Source organism: Taeniopygia guttata, chromosome 2 (assembly GCF_048771995.1).
Source record: "Taeniopygia guttata chromosome 2, bTaeGut7.mat, whole genome shotgun sequence".
NCBI lineage: Eukaryota > Metazoa > Chordata > Aves > Passeriformes > Estrildidae > Taeniopygia > Taeniopygia guttata.
The window spans coordinates 32,462,918-32,480,010 of record NC_133026.1 but is presented as its reverse complement, the minus strand read 5'-3'; the positions used below and the strand labels follow the sequence as shown (position 1 = coordinate 32,480,010).

General features: G+C 42.1%; 1 protein-coding gene across 1 annotated transcript; it reads right to left on the bottom strand.

Moving 5' to 3' along the window:
• Window positions 1-4,626: 4,626 nt before the first annotated feature.
• On the bottom strand, window positions 4,627-13,847 carry NPY (neuropeptide Y). Its single transcript, XM_030264847.4, has 4 exons — window positions 13,689-13,847; window positions 13,318-13,505; window positions 8,033-8,113; window positions 4,627-4,917 (listed from the first exon to the last, which is right to left on the bottom strand). Exons 2-4 carry the CDS (start codon window positions 13,503-13,505, stop codon window positions 4,893-4,895), a joined length of 294 nt encoding a protein of 97 aa, XP_030120707.1. The 5' UTR covers window positions 13,689-13,847; the 3' UTR covers window positions 4,627-4,892.
• Between the last annotated feature and the right edge of the window lie 3,246 nt (window positions 13,848-17,093).

The window sequence follows — 17,093 nt, the reverse complement described above, 5'->3', positions numbered from 1 at the left end:
CTCTTTGCACGTAGATAGAATATCTCTGTAGTCTAGATTATTTTTTTATTATGGTCTTACTGACTGGAGCACAATGAGTCCCATATCTGGAGTCTCCAGGTGCTGCTGTAATACAGATAAATAAATGACTGATAACAAAACAGCCAGATAAATAAAATACACTGACCTGATATGAATTAGTGCATTAGTTAGGCAATTTCCACTCAGTAGCACTTTCTTACTCAGGGTACTAACCAACCAAAACAAAGCAAGAGTATTTTTTCTTCATTACTGTATGGTACATTATGTTTAGTTTGCATTTAGTTTTCTACCTTCACTGAAATCCATCTGGAAACTTTTTGTTTTCTTTACTGAGCTCAGTGCTTGTCACACCTATAATATTGTGTTCAATTCTGGTCTCTGCTGTACAAGCAAAATGTGGACAGGCTGGAGAGATCCAGACAAGGGCCACAAAGAAGATCAAAGGACTGGGCAACCTGACATATCAGGAAAGGCTGAGACAAAAGGGTTGGTTCATATCAATGCTGGGATCCCTGACTCGGGAAGAATCATGCACAGAACTCCAATTATTTCAGAAGGTTAATGAATTGCTTTATTATACTATATTATACGATAACTATATTACACTAACAAGAACTGCCACTAACTAACTATATCACTAATAAGAAAAACCCTTGACTCTCTGCCAAACTCTTGACTCTCTGCCAAGAGTCCCAAGACAGCTGTGACCTGTGACCTAATTGGTCAATTAATCCAAAACACCATCACCAGAATCCAATCAAGCAATCACCTTGGATAAACAAGCTCCATACCACATTCCACATGGGCACAAACACAGGAGCAGTGAATGAGATAAGAATTGGTTTGATTCTCTTTTCTCTGCTCCTCTCACAGCTTCTCTCAGGAGAAATCCTGAGAAAGCTAAGTCTCTCTCTGTTCAGAGGGTATATGAATAGCACAGATTAATCCTTGAGAAAAGGTAGCTTTGGAGCACCTTATCACCATGTTCCAGTATTTAAAGTGTGGGTACTAAGAGGGAGACTCCCTTTTCACAAGCAGTCTCAAGAAAGGGGTGAGGGATAATGGGTACAAGTTACTTTTGGGGAGATTCTAATTGGACACAAGAGGAGAAATTTTCACAATAACAATCAGCCATTCATTTTTTACAAGGAGAAGAATCTCCACAGGGAATTCCCCAGTGTTGGACATGTATGAGATTCAGTTGGACAGGCTGCTGGACCATCTTGTCCCTACCATGCTTTTGCCAAGAAAGATTTGATCAGGTGATCCTTGAAGTTCCCTTCCAGTCTGGTACTCTATGATTTTATGATTGATTGTGCCGATTTTTGTTTGTTTGTTTGTTGGCTTTTAGTGGCTAATGGTGATCAGGTGATAACAAAAGGATGGCAATGGGAAAAAAGGTCCAGTGTTGGATTTACACAGGCACTCCTGAAGGTCATGTGGCCAGGCAAGACATGTAATTCCATGGGAAACACAGAGGAATGGTCAGTTCAGCTTAAAAATTCCCTTCCCACATAGGCCAAGTGCTTCTGGGCACTTCACCCTAAGCACCAAGGTGAGGGCCCAACAGAATACCAGAAGGTAACACAAACCTCTATGCTGCACCTGAAACTTGGTATTTATTTTCCAGCTGCCAGGTAAATCCCACCTCACCCCAACACAATGCCGTGTTTGGGCAGCACTGCCCACACTGGAGTACCATGATGGAGGGTTTTTTGGCACAGAGAATTTCAGAGTTGCAAGTATTGCAGTGGGCTAGGTTTGTAAGGATGGAGAGAAAAGATAGAATTTCCTGTCTTGGAAGACAAGATAGGTGAGATCATCTAGATCTCCTCTTTGGTTAAATCAATGTTGGGCATAACTGTAATGTACTTCACAGAAATTGCCAAACTAAAGGTGGACAGTCTTTTAAATGTTTGACACTTATTTATGTACATTTCTCATTATTTCAAACCCACAATAAATAAGGGAGAAAATATTATTACCTACTTTCATGGTTATTACTTCTTGGTTTTCCTGGCACTTCCTCAGATTAACATAAATTTCAGCCTTTGTTTTAGAAACAAGGCATTGTTTCTCATAGTTAGAGAGAAAAAGATGAAAAACTTAACCCTGAAGTCAAAGTGCAGGAGTCAGGCCAAAGAAAACTGGTATTTATCTTCATTTCACAGCTAATTTTTTAAGTCTATCCTCTGATTTGCAGAGCTGATACAATATTTTTAGTGTCCTGCCCTGTCAAGAGAGGTATATGAAGTACACAAGGAAGCTAAGAACTAAGCACACTGGAATTCTATGGCAATGTTGTGTCTGCCCCAGAGAACAGAGGATGATTTTAGAACAAAAATAATATCATACAGTGGATAAATAAATATTGTGTGAATGCTTTGCTTTGCTTCTGTCTTTGAGAGCTCATCAGGTAATAGCTTTTCTATTACAGATGAGTGTTCTCGAATTTCAGGAAATCTCAGGTAATTGAGTGGAACAACTCAGCACAAGTGTTTAGCATGCGCTAATTCTTTAACTCTCTTCTTCTCCCCTAAGGTACATTTGTAATGACAGTACAAGCAACATAAGATTAGTTTATAATTTTTATCACTACTGATACTGCAATTTACATGGTCACTAGTATACATAGAGAAATACTAAAAATTAGCAGGAATTAAAGATTCTGTGTATCATATACCTCACTAACTTCCAATTTTCATTTTAATAATTACTCAAAGCAGAGTACTCTGTGTAATCTGCTGCAGCAGGTCCTGGCCTGAGGTTGAAGAATACCCGCTCACTCCAGCAACTGGTGGCCATCCTGAAGTCCCTCTGAAGAATATTGCCTACTGTCATGTGTAGCAGCGGTTTACCCTGTGTCTTGGGTTACAATGAAAAAGTGTAACCAAAATATGTATTCAGTGGCCATCTTCATAAGCTGTTAAAACAGGTGGGGCAGTGTTCCTCATCTCTCCCATGACTCATCCCTGATAACTCCCTCCGAGGGCTATTTCTGCTAATGGACCATCAAGGTCTCCCAGCATGTGTCATAGAATTACATCTCGTTCTGAGATGCCCTGCCCAGGGGAGGAACCAAGCATTCCTACCTGGATATAATCTGAGACTTGGAGTACCACCACTGGATTCCCAGAGGACAAGAGCTCAATACCCACTACTGGACCGCAAGAGGATGATCAGATCTTTCTACGGGATTGCTGCTTCGACAAAACTACATCCATCACTCCAGTGGGACTGTAGCCACCATTTAATCAGACTGCTACCATCACAGGATGTCAGGTCATATTCTGACTCTGTCAGTTTAAGTCAGTGTTTCTGTATTATTGCCTTTATCTTAACTTTCCTATTAAATTGTAGTTCTGACTTGGAATTTCCCACTGGTTTCTTTTCAAACTAGTACAACCTGGGGCCCCGATCACTTCTGTGACTTTAGATTGCTCTTAATCATTACAATTCCACGTGTAGCAATATAGAACCATCACCATGTCTGTAAGATAATGTGTTGCTGCTGAAAGCTGTTTGCCAATTCTAGAGACACCAGAGTGTTTCGTGAAAAGGAAAATTGTGTTGTGCTTTGCTGAAGACAGTGTGACCACAAAAGCTGACTGGTCCTGGTAAGCTGGTAACACTTTGCAAACACGTTTATAGAGTCCTGGAACTTGGTTGCATTGATGCATCTCTCCTGGGGGCAACAGCCATGTGGAAGCATTTGAAAAGTGGGAAGGACATATAAATAGATTAAACCTTCACACTGATTCTTTTCCAGTTTGGAACTTCTTTATGTGCTTTATTGTGCATTGTTTAGTCACAGTGTCTAAAGAAAAGAAGTGGTGTATCAGGAACCAGAGACCAGCATTTGTGTCATGCACAGTCTGGGTCCTGACCATGCAGTAATAAGAACAAGGGGAAGGTGCTGCCATCACTATACTACTTAAAGTAAAATCTTCAAGTGTGTCTAAGACCCCCGTTAGGCTAGTGATTAAACCTGTAAAATCCAAAAATAAGAAAACATAAACTTGGAGATAGTTCACTTTGTTCCTGTTCTGTGGGTCTTATGGTACAAACAAACTGTTAATAACCTCAAACGAGAGAGGCTAAGAGGGCAAGCAGCCCAAGGGTTGGGATTTATCACTGTGCTCCTTTACATGGCCTCAGGCAATGCTAGATGTCTCTTTTCTGGCACAAATAATTGCAGTCTTGTCTTGGTTTATGAGTTACTTTAGATGTTATTTTCTGTTATTTTGCATATTGCCCAAACAAAGATGTTACATCTGTTTCATTTAAAATTACTAGTTCAGGCTTACAGCCAAGCATGAAGCCAGTTTCGAGGAGTTAGCAGAATTAAGCAGTGACTTATTCCTCTGCATTTCAAAAATGCCTTTAATTTTATTACATCTGTCAATGTAAGCACTAAAGTTTTAAGAATGGCCATTCTGAAAAGATCGCCTCTCAGAACACTGTTTTCCCAAGTTATGAAGTCTGTGATAAATTATTTTAAACAGTTTTGAGCTGAGTCTAAGGCCGCAATAAATTACATCTTTATCTTACTTTGCACAGTAATTACTGTATTAACTGTGACACCATTGTTGTCCACACTACACGGAAGTTATAATTCAGTTTTAATAGTTTAAAACAATGCTTTGTTATACCAATGACATGGTTGTTTGTTTTCATTTAGTATGTTATGTTTTGGAATGCACAAATAATTTATTTAAATAAAGGTATATACAAATCTGATGAAGGAGAGAAACTCTACAGAATTCAGTACAATGGCTGCATGCACTGGGGATGATGCTATGATTTGCTTCAGAGGTGGGGAGTATGAACTGAAAACTAGGAAAAGTTTTGAAGGTGTGTTGAAAATCCCATCACCACATCGAAGGGTCTTCAAACCTGCAACACATATTATGAATTTAAAAAAACACATTAAAAACATGTTAAAGCCCCCTCTGAAAAAATTCAGTGTTAAAACTGCCTAAAACATTCATTAATAGCAGCAAAGAGAAATATATATGCATATTTGCAATTGAAAATTGTATATGTGACTCCAACAAAAACAGATGCATTATGAATTGCCAAAAATCTGTACTTGATTGTAAAAATTGGTACCAGAACTTGCCTGTACATCCTGCTACCCTGGTACCGTGTTTTACACAGCTGAGACTAGCTACAAAGCTGCCTTACACCATTAAATAGCACTTAGTGAAATTAAGCTAGAAAACTATGATATGTTGAGATATAGATTTCTTAAAGACATATTTTTCATGCTAACTCAGGAGTAAACATCTTCCAAAGAGAACTCACTGAGCCAAACAAAATTGCATCGTGCTGTAAGCACCTTTAAACAAAACCCAAGTTTAAAGCCACCATCCTAAAATAATATTGTAGTATTCCACTGCTCAATATCAAGCATTTGAAATTTATTGAAAGGGGTGCTGAAGGCAGGATTTTATCCATAAATCCTCTGCTTGCAAACAGATGTTTTGTCTACACAGGAGGAAAGGTAACAAGTAGGAGAACATAGAGAAAGACCAGGAGAAATGCATTTACCATAATTTTTCCATCAAATCTTGATTAAATATCTAATCTGCCTCCACAGTCACTGGAGAGACATGGGCACCTTAGAGGGCAGAGACTGTGCCCATTTTAGGCAGGAAAGCTCATTATGGAATTACCCATCCCTCTGACTGAATGCAGAGGCAACTTAGATGAGTACTTCATACTAGATATTTAATTTTTAAAGAGGCAGCATCAGGAGATATACAGCCTTTTACTGAGTATTAAACATTTTCCATCACTCCACAAGACAGACAAAATCAGAAACATGCCATATCACACATTTCTGTCATAAGAACTTACTTGTACTCAGGTCAAGGCACCTCCTTTTTTTTTTAATCTTTAATTTCCTATTTTGCAATTAGTTCTAAAAGAATCTCTCTAAACTTTCTTCATATGGTCAGACATACACCCAGACTACAACATCCTTTGGGGCGTATTTTAGTCAGCAAAAGTGAAATGTCAAGCCAGGCCTGTCAAGCTGAATACAATTAAGTTATTTATCATTATCTCAGTGTTTAGTTACAAAGTTCAGTTCCCACAAACTCAAGAGGTATCTCTCTCTGTCACTGATTCACTGAATACAAATTACATTTGCTCCATAACTAGCTTTTTGTGTAACAATTTCTAAAACATTTACTTAATTAAATTTGGAATAATAGCAGCCTGCCTTTCATTAATTCAGCCTGGCTTCCTGCAGAAAGAAGGCTTAGGCAGCCAGGCTGTGTATTCAGCTGTCCGACCCTGCACGCCTCTTCTCACTTCCTCCCCAGTTTTCACACCCTTTGGAGAATTTCTGCCAAGTCAAGGAGAGGTACACCAATTTTAGAGAGATTTGGTTCCTGATGTACCATGAAACACAGGACTGGATGGAAAGAAAATTTAATTGTGTCCTCACATGAAGGAAAAAGTTGGAGTGGGCTTCAGAATCCATACAGAGTTTTATCCTAGAAAACATATTCATAGGAAACTAGGCATCATTGTTCCCAGTACTCCCATAACTGTCAGCAATGAGTGAAAAATACCATACTCAGTTTAAAGTGCTGTTACAGGGGGTAGGAAATAAAAATCTGCTTCTCATCAATTCTTGATCTTAACTGCAGACTAGTTGGTTATTTTGCTCATGAATTTTTGCTCCCTGGTGTGTTATAAATAGCACTATTGAAACAATAATAATAATCATAAAGTTTTGTGATAAAGGGGTAAAAATTACAGAGAGTATTAGACTATTAGGGAGCTATATTAGAGAGTATGAGTACTAACTACCCTGTGTTGCCTCAGATTCAAGACAGTGGAAATTTCCCATTATGTGAAGGCTCTCCCTTGTCATTACCAAAACACAAAATAGTCTAATACATTTCACTGCACTCCATGCAGTTTTACAGATAAGCATCTGCAGAGAAAATTGCATCCCCACAGCTGTGGTTAGTCATCAAACCATCAGACAATGCTCTCCCTACACACAGAACTGCAGGCCTCATGGACAGCCTCCCTGGATGGCAAGCAGGAATTTTGGGTCACTTTCACTGTTATGATCATGTCCTAAATTCAATGCTACAGGCTATTATGTTTAAGTACTCGACTAGTCTAGTTAAGCCTTTGCAGAGCACTTGTTTGAAGACTCCTGAGAAGACAACTGCATAAAACATTTATTTCTGCAGTACAAGTATTGTCAGCAAACTTCAATCAGTAATGGCGTAAACTGAGCTCATTCATGCTGGATTGTGAATAAAACCAGTATTTTCCATCATGAGCCAAAAATACTCCTGCATCTTACCTTTTCAACATACTTAATTTTCAGCTGTGCAAATTGCAGTCACTAGTACAGTGTCTTACATTATAGCTAAATTGTCATTACCTAACTAGATAAATACATTATGTACATTTGAAACCCCAGTGCTGCTTGGAACACCACTGTTACTTTAGCCAAATGCAAATGGAAATATAAAGGCCTTTTTTCTCTTTGTAAAGCATTAGATAAAAAACCAATGTGAAATACTGTATTATAAAGAAAAGTCACTGCTGTGCATTTGTGTATGATTTAGCACTTATACATTTTTAGAGGAAAAATTTAAACTTGTGTGAGGAGCAAATGAGTATCAATATGTCATCTTTGGAGCTCTAATATGTAAGGAGTCATCATCAGACATCAGCACAAAATTCTATGTAAAAATGCCCAGAATGAGGCAAGCATCGTGGGAGTGCTCCCTTTTCTTTGAATAACAGGTACAGCCTGTTCCCAAAATTAGCAAATGAGGAGTTTGGACTATATCATACCTGGTAAGGCATTTCTTGCATTCATAGATGGTCCTATCTCTTGGAAAAAAAAGGAATTAAAGGTTTGGTTTTTTTAAGGACATGATTAACCAGCTTTCGATGGTACGTTTTCTCCCTGTGAATCATATTTATTGATAACAAATGAGACAGTTAAATCCAAATGCTTCATACATACCTGGATCTAGGAATGTTTTCTGTGCTTTCCCTCAACAAGAGGTCTGAGATCAGTGTATCTGGGCTTGATCTCTTTCCATATCTGAGGAAAAATTTTTAAAAGTTACATTTTTGTATACGTCACTTTTTACAAATGAACACAGAGTACAAAACCATTAGTGATTTCTTTCTTTTCAGGAAAAAAAACAAAACTGAGCAGACATAAATAACACTTTCCAGCAATTTATTTTGGCTTAGCCATGTGAGCAAATGTTAATTTGTCTTTTATTTCCATATTTTTCTACATTTATTTATCCATAATTATTTTATATTATTATATTGAGAAACCCTGAATATTTCTTAATTTGCTGGCTGCTCCTGGATATTTTAGGACCTTGCGCCTTACTGATGAGGGCACGGAGGAAGAGGGAAGAAGCTGTGCATGATGTGACTTCCAAGCATGTCATTCTTGCCTGCAATCCCAATTCTATCATTCCATGAACTTTCTCATTGGTTTAGATTATACCTATCCTTCATCAGAAATTTTGCAAGATTTTTTAAGATAGCCACCACATTTGGGGCTGCCCAACACATAGCACATTAGTCTGCAAACACTGAGCTATCCCAAGGTAGTCTTTAACTATGTGGCTATGAGAATGAAAACTTGCTCTTTCAGAGTTCTTCAGCTCGATAGGATATCAGGAGCTACCCTTGTCCTTTATTTACACAGCAGTTAGCATTCTATTTGCCTTTTTCTTTTTAAATCCTTAATACTATACATCACTTTACAGTTAAAAGTAATTTCCATTACTTGGGAAAGAATTTGATTTCTTTTCCTGGGAAAACAGAAGTGGCAATGAACAGCCTACTTACATCACTACAAGGATTCACTAGCCTAAGAGTGATACCTATTAGCATGTGCTCCCTTGGTTAAGGGAATTAAGATCACAGTTTAACTTGTGTGTGCAACTTCATTCTGAATCACAAAGTACATTAGCAGCTTTTGTGAATGCTGCTTGAGTGAAATTTTGATTTCAGAAAAATGAAAGGTGTAGTTAACTTACATGTATCTTACACATAGTTTACTTACATTACAAACGTGTAGTTAAGACTTACATTTTATCCATTATTATCATGATGTTTCTCCAGTGACCTAAGTCATTCCAGTGGTTTAGTTTAGCAAAAAAAAAGAAAAAAAAAGCAAAAAAACAACCCAAACTACATTTAGAAAAAAACTAACAGTTTTTAACTGTTGAGTGCATTGATTGCACTTAAATGGGGAAACATATTTCACTTTTCAATTCTTTTCTTCAATCCTTTGTGTTTTTACATCGGTTTAATCATTTTGGGTCATCTCCTGTGCTCCAGAAAGACAAAGCATCAGTTTCAGCAATTAAATTTCTTAATCTGATCTGACTGAAAGCAGGTATTTGAAAAGAACCAGCCAGACACAGTAAATTGCTATTACAATAGTGCAATCAGGCACGATGCTGAATCAAATACCTTGCACTCCATCACCATCAAGGGATTTCTTTTTTCCTAGTTCCCTGCTCCAATTAATATGGATGTGACTTGGACTGCAACTGAGGAGAAAGCTAATTTTCTATTATGTTAAAGAAACTGATTTAACAAATCAAAACTTGCTCTAGCACCTCACACTTGGACAAAACTCCCACTAATCTCTCAGGAAGTTTGGCCTGAATAAGAAATAGGTAGCAACCACCCAGAGTGCAAAGATTCACTCAAATAATGAGGGCCACTATGTTGGGGAGATATATATTTCACATGAGTTCCTTCAAGCCACTACCTGTGCTGGATGGACCCACCATGCCCTCACACAACAAAGCTGCACACAAGGTGTTTGCAACCAGCTGCACTGCCCAAAGAACATCCATTCTTGCTTTGTCAGTCTCCTGTCTACCCTGTCATTTTGCCCCTGGGAAACATCCTTGCTCCCGACTTGCTAAACAGGGGTCACAGACAGAGTCAATCTCTTTTTCCTGATGCAAATGCCTGGAGACATCCTTGCTCCAGCTACTTCGAGCCTTGCTCCTTGAGATACACATTTATCAAAAATCATGGCTGTTTTAAAAGATTTAAAATATCATTATTCCAAGCCAGGTGAAAACACCTGGTCAGTTTTCATACTCCATTTGAGACACCAAGGTCTAGTTTGGGGCATGCTGGTAAGCCACAGCTCCAGCTGAAGTCAAAGAGATTTAAGGAGTAAACATACTTAGTCTGAGTAAGGACACAGTATGTCAGGCTCATCAAAATCTCAAAACTTCCTATGGAAACTTGGTGTTAGGATTCAAATCCCATCAATGTCCAATTCAGAAAATTAGATGCATCTGATTCAGAAAATTGTCAAGAAACCAAAGCAAAGGGAGATCTGCTCCTGTGCCCATTAAAGGGTGTTGACATGAAGCAGGAGCAGCAGCACTGCCCAAGTCGTGCACACTTTAATATACTCTCTGCCCTGCCTACAATTCAAGCCATTTCCAGCAGGAATGGCCTGACTGCTTTGCTACAGCACAGAAGAGCCACAGACTCATGGAGAAGCTGCAAGTGACAAGAAAAGAAGATAGTTTGTTAGCAAGAGGGAGCACAGGTAGCAGCAAGTAGCAGGAGGAGGAGGAAGAGTAAAGATGGCCTCTGAAAAAGGTCTCCTGAACAGTGTGGTAGAGAGGTCTAAGGCAAGGACCACAGGACAGCTCAGGAAATTAAGGTGGAACTAATCCAAAGACACACAGACATTTGTAGAGCAGGAGTCTGCATCTGTGCTGGGTTTTTTTTTATGTTATAAAGATCTGGCACATAACGAACAAGGGATCTCATTGGGATCTCATCAGAATCAAGAAGCCTGCAACTGGTCTCATGATCTGCACATACTAGCACCTGTTTATCTCAGGTAACCTCACGGGTATTAAAGCTGACAGGCACTGGTGTCTAAAGCTGAGATGGATCTGAAGATGAATTTCAAAGAAGAGAAGGAGCAAACAGCCAGATGGACAAGGTCTAAATACAAGAAGAGAAGGATGGTCTGAAAGGAGAAGCTCATTGAGATCAGGTGAAGACTCGGTGGGTCACAGTAGCTCAGAGGGGAACAACACTCAAATGTTTGAGTCAAGCCAGCAGCAGAAGGCAGAAAGATGAGCCAGAAGTAGGGGGTAGTGGTGGGGTGGGGGGGATGGTATTCATAATCACAAAAACATCAAGCAAGGCATGGCAGATGAACCTAAAGGAAAAAAAATATCAATCTCCTCCTTTGCCAACATGTTCTTACTGCTTCACCTCACCACCTACAGACACCAGGTCGGGTGAGATGCTGAGCACATCTTGCTCACCCACCTGCAGAAGGAGCAGGGTGAGCCCCTGGACCTCATCTTACCCTGTCACAGGGCTCCCAAGCAGTACCATGCACAAAAAAGCAGAGATAAGAAACTGATTTTTTAAAAGTCTGTAAGAAGAGAGAAAGCTTTGAGCACATCTGCTGAAATAGGCCACTCATCCTTAGACCGGCCCAAAATGCTTCAAAAGGTACTGATTCATTTTGGAAGTGACTGTTTCACTGCCAAAACAGGAAACCTCCAGCAACTCAGTTAAGTTTTCCAAATGGAGGTGGCAATGGCATTATTTCTATTAATTCACCAGAGTGGAAAAACAGCACATCTTTTTCGGTTTAGTTAACCTGTGCAGTCAACTTTTAAATGTGTATCACAAAGTTGTCATTGTAGTGCTTTTTTCTGCTAACTTTCTTGTACTTCCAGGTCAACTCTGCTCCTTTAAATACAAAGGTGGGTAGGAAATATGAGGAAAATATCAAGAACAAAATTTAAATTTTATCCATCAGAAACAATAACTATTTCTGTTCATTTCAGACCCTAAGTCCGCACAAAAGAATGAAACTGGTTTCCGTCTCTGAGTTGTGTACTTAAAATTTATAAAATCAGGATAAAAGCTACACAGTCAATATTAAAGCAAGCACACAGGGCACACACCAGAAGTGAAGGCTAAACAGAAAAAGGGGGGAAGTGGTCATTTGGCTTTGGGATTTTTTGTTTTTAAATATGATTTGGCTTTGGACAGGAGCCACCTTTGGAAAGGGAGATGAAAGAAAGAAAAGAAGGGATGAGACACCAGCCTGGAGATCCCATCGCATGCAAGAGAAAACGGCAGCAGAGGCAGAATTTGAGAATTGGATTATTTCAACAGTAATCTAGACAAAAGATTATTTGAGTGCAGACTGCAGACACGGAAGCATGCCTCACATGTGAACCAGTTGTGAGTATTGCTTTAAAAGTTCAGAACCAAAGAACTGTGTTTCTATCAGCTTCTTCATCCATCTTATGCTCCTAGGGCAGTGGCAGACAACGTTAGGGGCTTGCTGGGAAAGCTCTCAGTTGCATGATAGCCACCCTTCTAATTTAATTCTTCAGACTTCTAGAGGGACAAATGAAAGCCTAATTTTAGACCTCTCATCTGGTCTTGATATTAAACAATAGATAAATATGTCAAAGTTCTTCTGTGTCACACACTATTTCGTGACCTCAGGGCAAACATCTATCAATCATGCAGCCTAACTAGACAGACTATTTTTCTATCAAAGAAGATGATTTTTTATAATAACTTGCCCTTTTTTTTCAGACTGAGCCTTTACCTGTACTTTAACAAGCACAGTCAACCCAGAAAGCCAGTTTAGAGCCAGGGAGGCTTGGGTTCACATTCTTTGGGCTTGAGTTCTTGATCTTGAGAGAGATTTTCTTTAGGACCAGGGTTTTTTGATGCTCACAGATGCATAAAGTAGCCTACAAACTACAAAACATCTGGACTACTACATCTCCACAATGGGCACTTTTTCTTACCAAAATCTTCAACGGAGTCAGTGGCAGCAACAGAAGTGGAAACTGCTCCTAGTGCCCTGTCCAGCTCCCTCCAGCTCCCAGGTTATCTTTCCCTTTTGGGGGGCTCTCCCTGTGCAAGCTGCCCTGTTCATGCTCCTGCCTGCCAGCCTGTCTGTGCCAGAGCCAGAAAAGGTTGAGAGAGCAGAGGCAGCAGTGACACCTCTGCCCCTTCTGCCAACTTGGGTGGTGGAAATTCAGCTCCGGACCTGCCGGCAACTCAGGGTTTCACGAGCATTGCTCTCTAAAAGGAATGTCTGCACCGCGTCTTTCTCTGTGTCCTTGGGGAAAGCAACGAGAGACACCCAGCGTGAGGGGGCACCCCACCTTCCTCCCCTGAGCCTCGCCAAGGAAAATTCAGCCCGGGGAGCGGGAAGGGAGATGTCTGCCGTCCCGCTCTGCCTACCTCTGCCTGGTGATGAGGTTGATGTAGTGCCTCAGCGCCGAGTAGTATCTGGCCATGTCCTCTGCGGGGGCGTCCTCGCCGGGGCTGTCCGGTTTGGAGGGGTACGCCTCTGCCAGCGTCCCCAGGCAGACCAGCAGCGACAGGGCGAAAGTCAGCACGGACACCCACAGCCTCACGGTGCCCTGCATCTGCAGGCGGGGCGGCACGGACGAGAGCTGCCGTCAGCACCCGCCCCGACGGCGGGAGCAGCGCGCCCGCCCCAGCGCAGCCCCCGAGCGGCCCGGACAGCCCCGCGTCCCCGTCCCCATCGCTCTCCCCGTTCCCATTGCCGTGCCCAGCCCGCTCCCGTGCCCGCCCGTCGCGGCACTCACGGCGGCGGCTGCAGCGGAGCGGTCTCGGCTCGGCGAGGCGCGAACGCCCGTGCGTCGGGGCTCCGAGTGCGGGGCTCCGCGCCTCGCCGGGGTCTTTTAAGGCTTCCCCGCAGGCAGGAGGGGCCTCGGGCGATCACGCCTCGCCGGCTCCGGTCCCCCCCGCCCCGCTCCGCCTGCCCCTGCCCCGGGAGGGGCACGGCGGCCGCGGCCGGGCGGGGCCGGGCGGCACCGAGGGGGCGGGCGGTGCCGCGCCCCGCACAGCCCCGCACAGCCCCGCACAGCCCCCGCCGCCCCGGGAAGCCCACCCACGGGCTGCCCCGAAATGTGCTCCCGCGATCGGCATCCTTCCCCCGGTGTCCCGGAGCGGCCGTGACAGCCTGGGTGTCTGCAGCTGCGGGGCCGCCGTGCTGCCAGCGCCCGAGTCCCCCGGGAAAAGGGAGCTCTGGGGAAAGGGCTGGCTCCGCACCTTTGGCACCGGAGGAGCCCCAAGCTTGGGCTTTCGTAGCAGTGCTGCTGCCGCACATAAAGCCAAGAAAGCAGGACGGTTTGGGACAACCAGAAGTACCAAATCAGCACCACAGGCTCAGACATCATACCGCTAAATGGGTAAATTGGAGACCCGCACAATGGTTTGTGTTGGAAGAGACCTTAAAGACCAGATAGTTCCAAACCCTTGGCCCATGGACCGTGACACTTTCCATAAAGCAAATTGCTCAGAAACCAATCCAGCGTGGTTTTGAGCACTTTCAAGGCACCCACAACAAATCTTAAAGCTTAACTTCCATGGGGACTGGCAGCAGAGCTGCAAATCTACCTCTCTCTATGCCTACTCTGCCTTCCTGTTCTGGGTTACCTTCTGAGTATCTGTTCTAAAAGTGGCTTTATTCTGCTTCATTTCTGTGTCTAAGACACATGTTACAGAAAACAGCTCACCAATGCCATGGGATCACATTGGCCTTTCCAGTAGCTGTCCTGACCCAGGGGAACCACTGCTGGATCTGGGACGTGAGTTTGTCCTAGCAACATAGGACTAGTGATTCAGCAAAGGTGCCAGACTTACATGTCTCTTGTCCAGATCTGAGTTGGTGGGGAGAGATGGACACCCTGACAGTGATCTAAGCCCTCATACAAAAGAGGTCTGAGATAAACAGATAACACACCCTTCTCCACTGATGACAGGGACAGCCTGGGTTACTGGGCTAGGATAGACACCTGACTACTGAAGTTGGGTAAGATGAATCCCCTTCAAACAAAGCTTCAGAATTTGTCAAAGTTTTTGGTAGACTTGGAAAGTAGCCTTACATATTAGTAAAATAAGGTTAATTCTTTAGAAACAGATAATTTGATTAGCATCTTGACTAATTCTACTTGGAATGACAAATCATGACTCCCATCATATCTTACTTTTACTTTAATTTGAAGGCAAAATAGCAAACACCCGAGTAAGAACATTTGATTCACTGACAAAAGGCTTCAGGCCATATTCTAAAACTATATCAGTTGTATACTACTGTTAACTAATTTCTGTAGTTATTGTTATATGCAGTTATTGATTTAATAATAATACAGCAGATTCTGAAAAACTATATTCAGTTTGCAAAAGCAAAGCCAGGAATTGTTTTCATCACTCCAGAAACAGAATCTGAACATTATCTAAGGAAAAAGAAAAAAACAAATTAACAAATAAATGGCTCTTGCACTGTGTAGCTAAGCCCATGAGGCTGTGTCTGTTTCCATCCATGAAAGCAAAGAAAATTCCAGAAAGCTTGATGTCAAGAGATATTTTGAAGTCTTCATGACTCCACAGTGCACAGGGCACAGACCAAACAGCAAGACTACAGGCTGCTTTACATCACATACTGAGTGAAGAATTTTAATATGTGTGAATAATCTTCTGTGCTACAGCCAGAAGCTCTAGCTCCTAATTTCTGCAGATGTGTGCACAGGGTGACATCACATCTTACAAAGTGGCCTCACTGCATCCCCACGCTCTCTGTCCTCCCACCAGCGCACTCCTGCACATTCAGTGCTCACGTTGTCCTCACGTCAGCTCAACAGATGCAGCTGATGTGACAGCCAGATGCCTGTGATACTGCAAATGCTCTGAAGAGCAGCTGTGCTCTGGCTCCATCATTTTTCCTTTGCTATGCTGAATCCAATAAGATGCCTAAACCAAACCTTGTATTGATCCAGTTCATCAACTTTTATGGGGTGTGGGGGGCAAGTGGTGACAGCACTGGAGATTGAAGCATCTGGGAAGGTGTGCCACATAGCTCTCACTAGCTTCTGCATGATTCTGACACAACCATCTCCCACGAGTTCACAGAGCTGGAAGTGACTCTCTCACCATTAAACTCTTTCACCACTTATAACTGAGGTAGCTTCTCTCCCACTAGCACCACTCTTTCTACACTATCAGTCTTCAAGGCAGTCCAAAGAGAAAAGAGCCAACAGACTAGCAGCAGAGCAAGATAAGCATGAAGTCTGGTGTCTGCACCCTTACTTGGGCTATAAGGAGCAATGACATTCCCCCATCACCACATTCCTGGGTATGTGTGTCTGTATTCCCTGGTGCGGCATTATGTCACATTGCCACATCTTGGCACAGACCACCACCCAGGCAGTTGGCATCTCCAGAAACCCTGGACAAATCCCTTCTCTTTTCCTAATGATGAGGTACAAGGAGTAAGCTGCTCCCTCACAGGAAACGATTAAGGAACACACTTGCTAAGTCTTTCTACAAAATTCTGGGTTTGGATCAGCAGTTACCCAAAAAAACAACACACAGGCCACACTAACAGTCAGTTTGCTTCACAGCACTCTGTGAGGAAAATTCTTTCTCTAATGCAAGAGAAGGAATCAATTTTGCCTCCCATACAAGACAGCAGCTCCTGCAACTGCAAGCTGTTCAGCAGAATCTGGGGAGAAACTTTTTTCCCTGGAGCACCATGACCACATCAACTCATTTGTTATGTTTTCCCATTGGATGAGGTAGTGCCTTCCAGCTTATGCTGAATTTGGATCCTGAGTGCCTAAAGGTTTAGGAGATGTCAAACTTTGCTAACCCCACTGCACCTCCAGGAGAACACATCTTTCCATACAGTTTCAGCATTTTATATGGGAAGTCCAGAACACCAAACCCACAATTTTGAATACCTTGCTTTCTACAGTGCCTATTTCTGTAACAGTATTGAGGCACTGCTCAGCTCCAGATATGGGCCTATGCCCTATTTCATCATCTAGGAAAAGTACACATCTCATATCTTTCTTGAATTTGGAAACATTTATGTTTATTGTTTCCATCCTACAACATCCCATTTCAAAAAATTCCTCTCTTCTGTTTTGAAACACTACAAATCTATACAGGGTCATCCAGTTTCTACTCTAATACATATATTAACCTTA

Coding starts and splice junctions, on each gene's coding strand:
- NPY (XM_030264847.4), bottom strand. CDS start 13,505: ATGCAGGGCACCGTGAGGCTGTGGGTGTCCGTGCTGACTTTCGCCCTG. Junction 8,114..13,317: donor AACCTCATCACCAGGCAGAG/GTAGGCAGAGCG, acceptor ATTTTTCCTCAG/ATATGGAAAGAGATCAAGCC. Junction 4,918..8,032: donor GAAAACATTCCTAGATCCAG/GTATGTATGAAG, acceptor TATGTGTTGCAG/GTTTGAAGACCCTTCGATGT.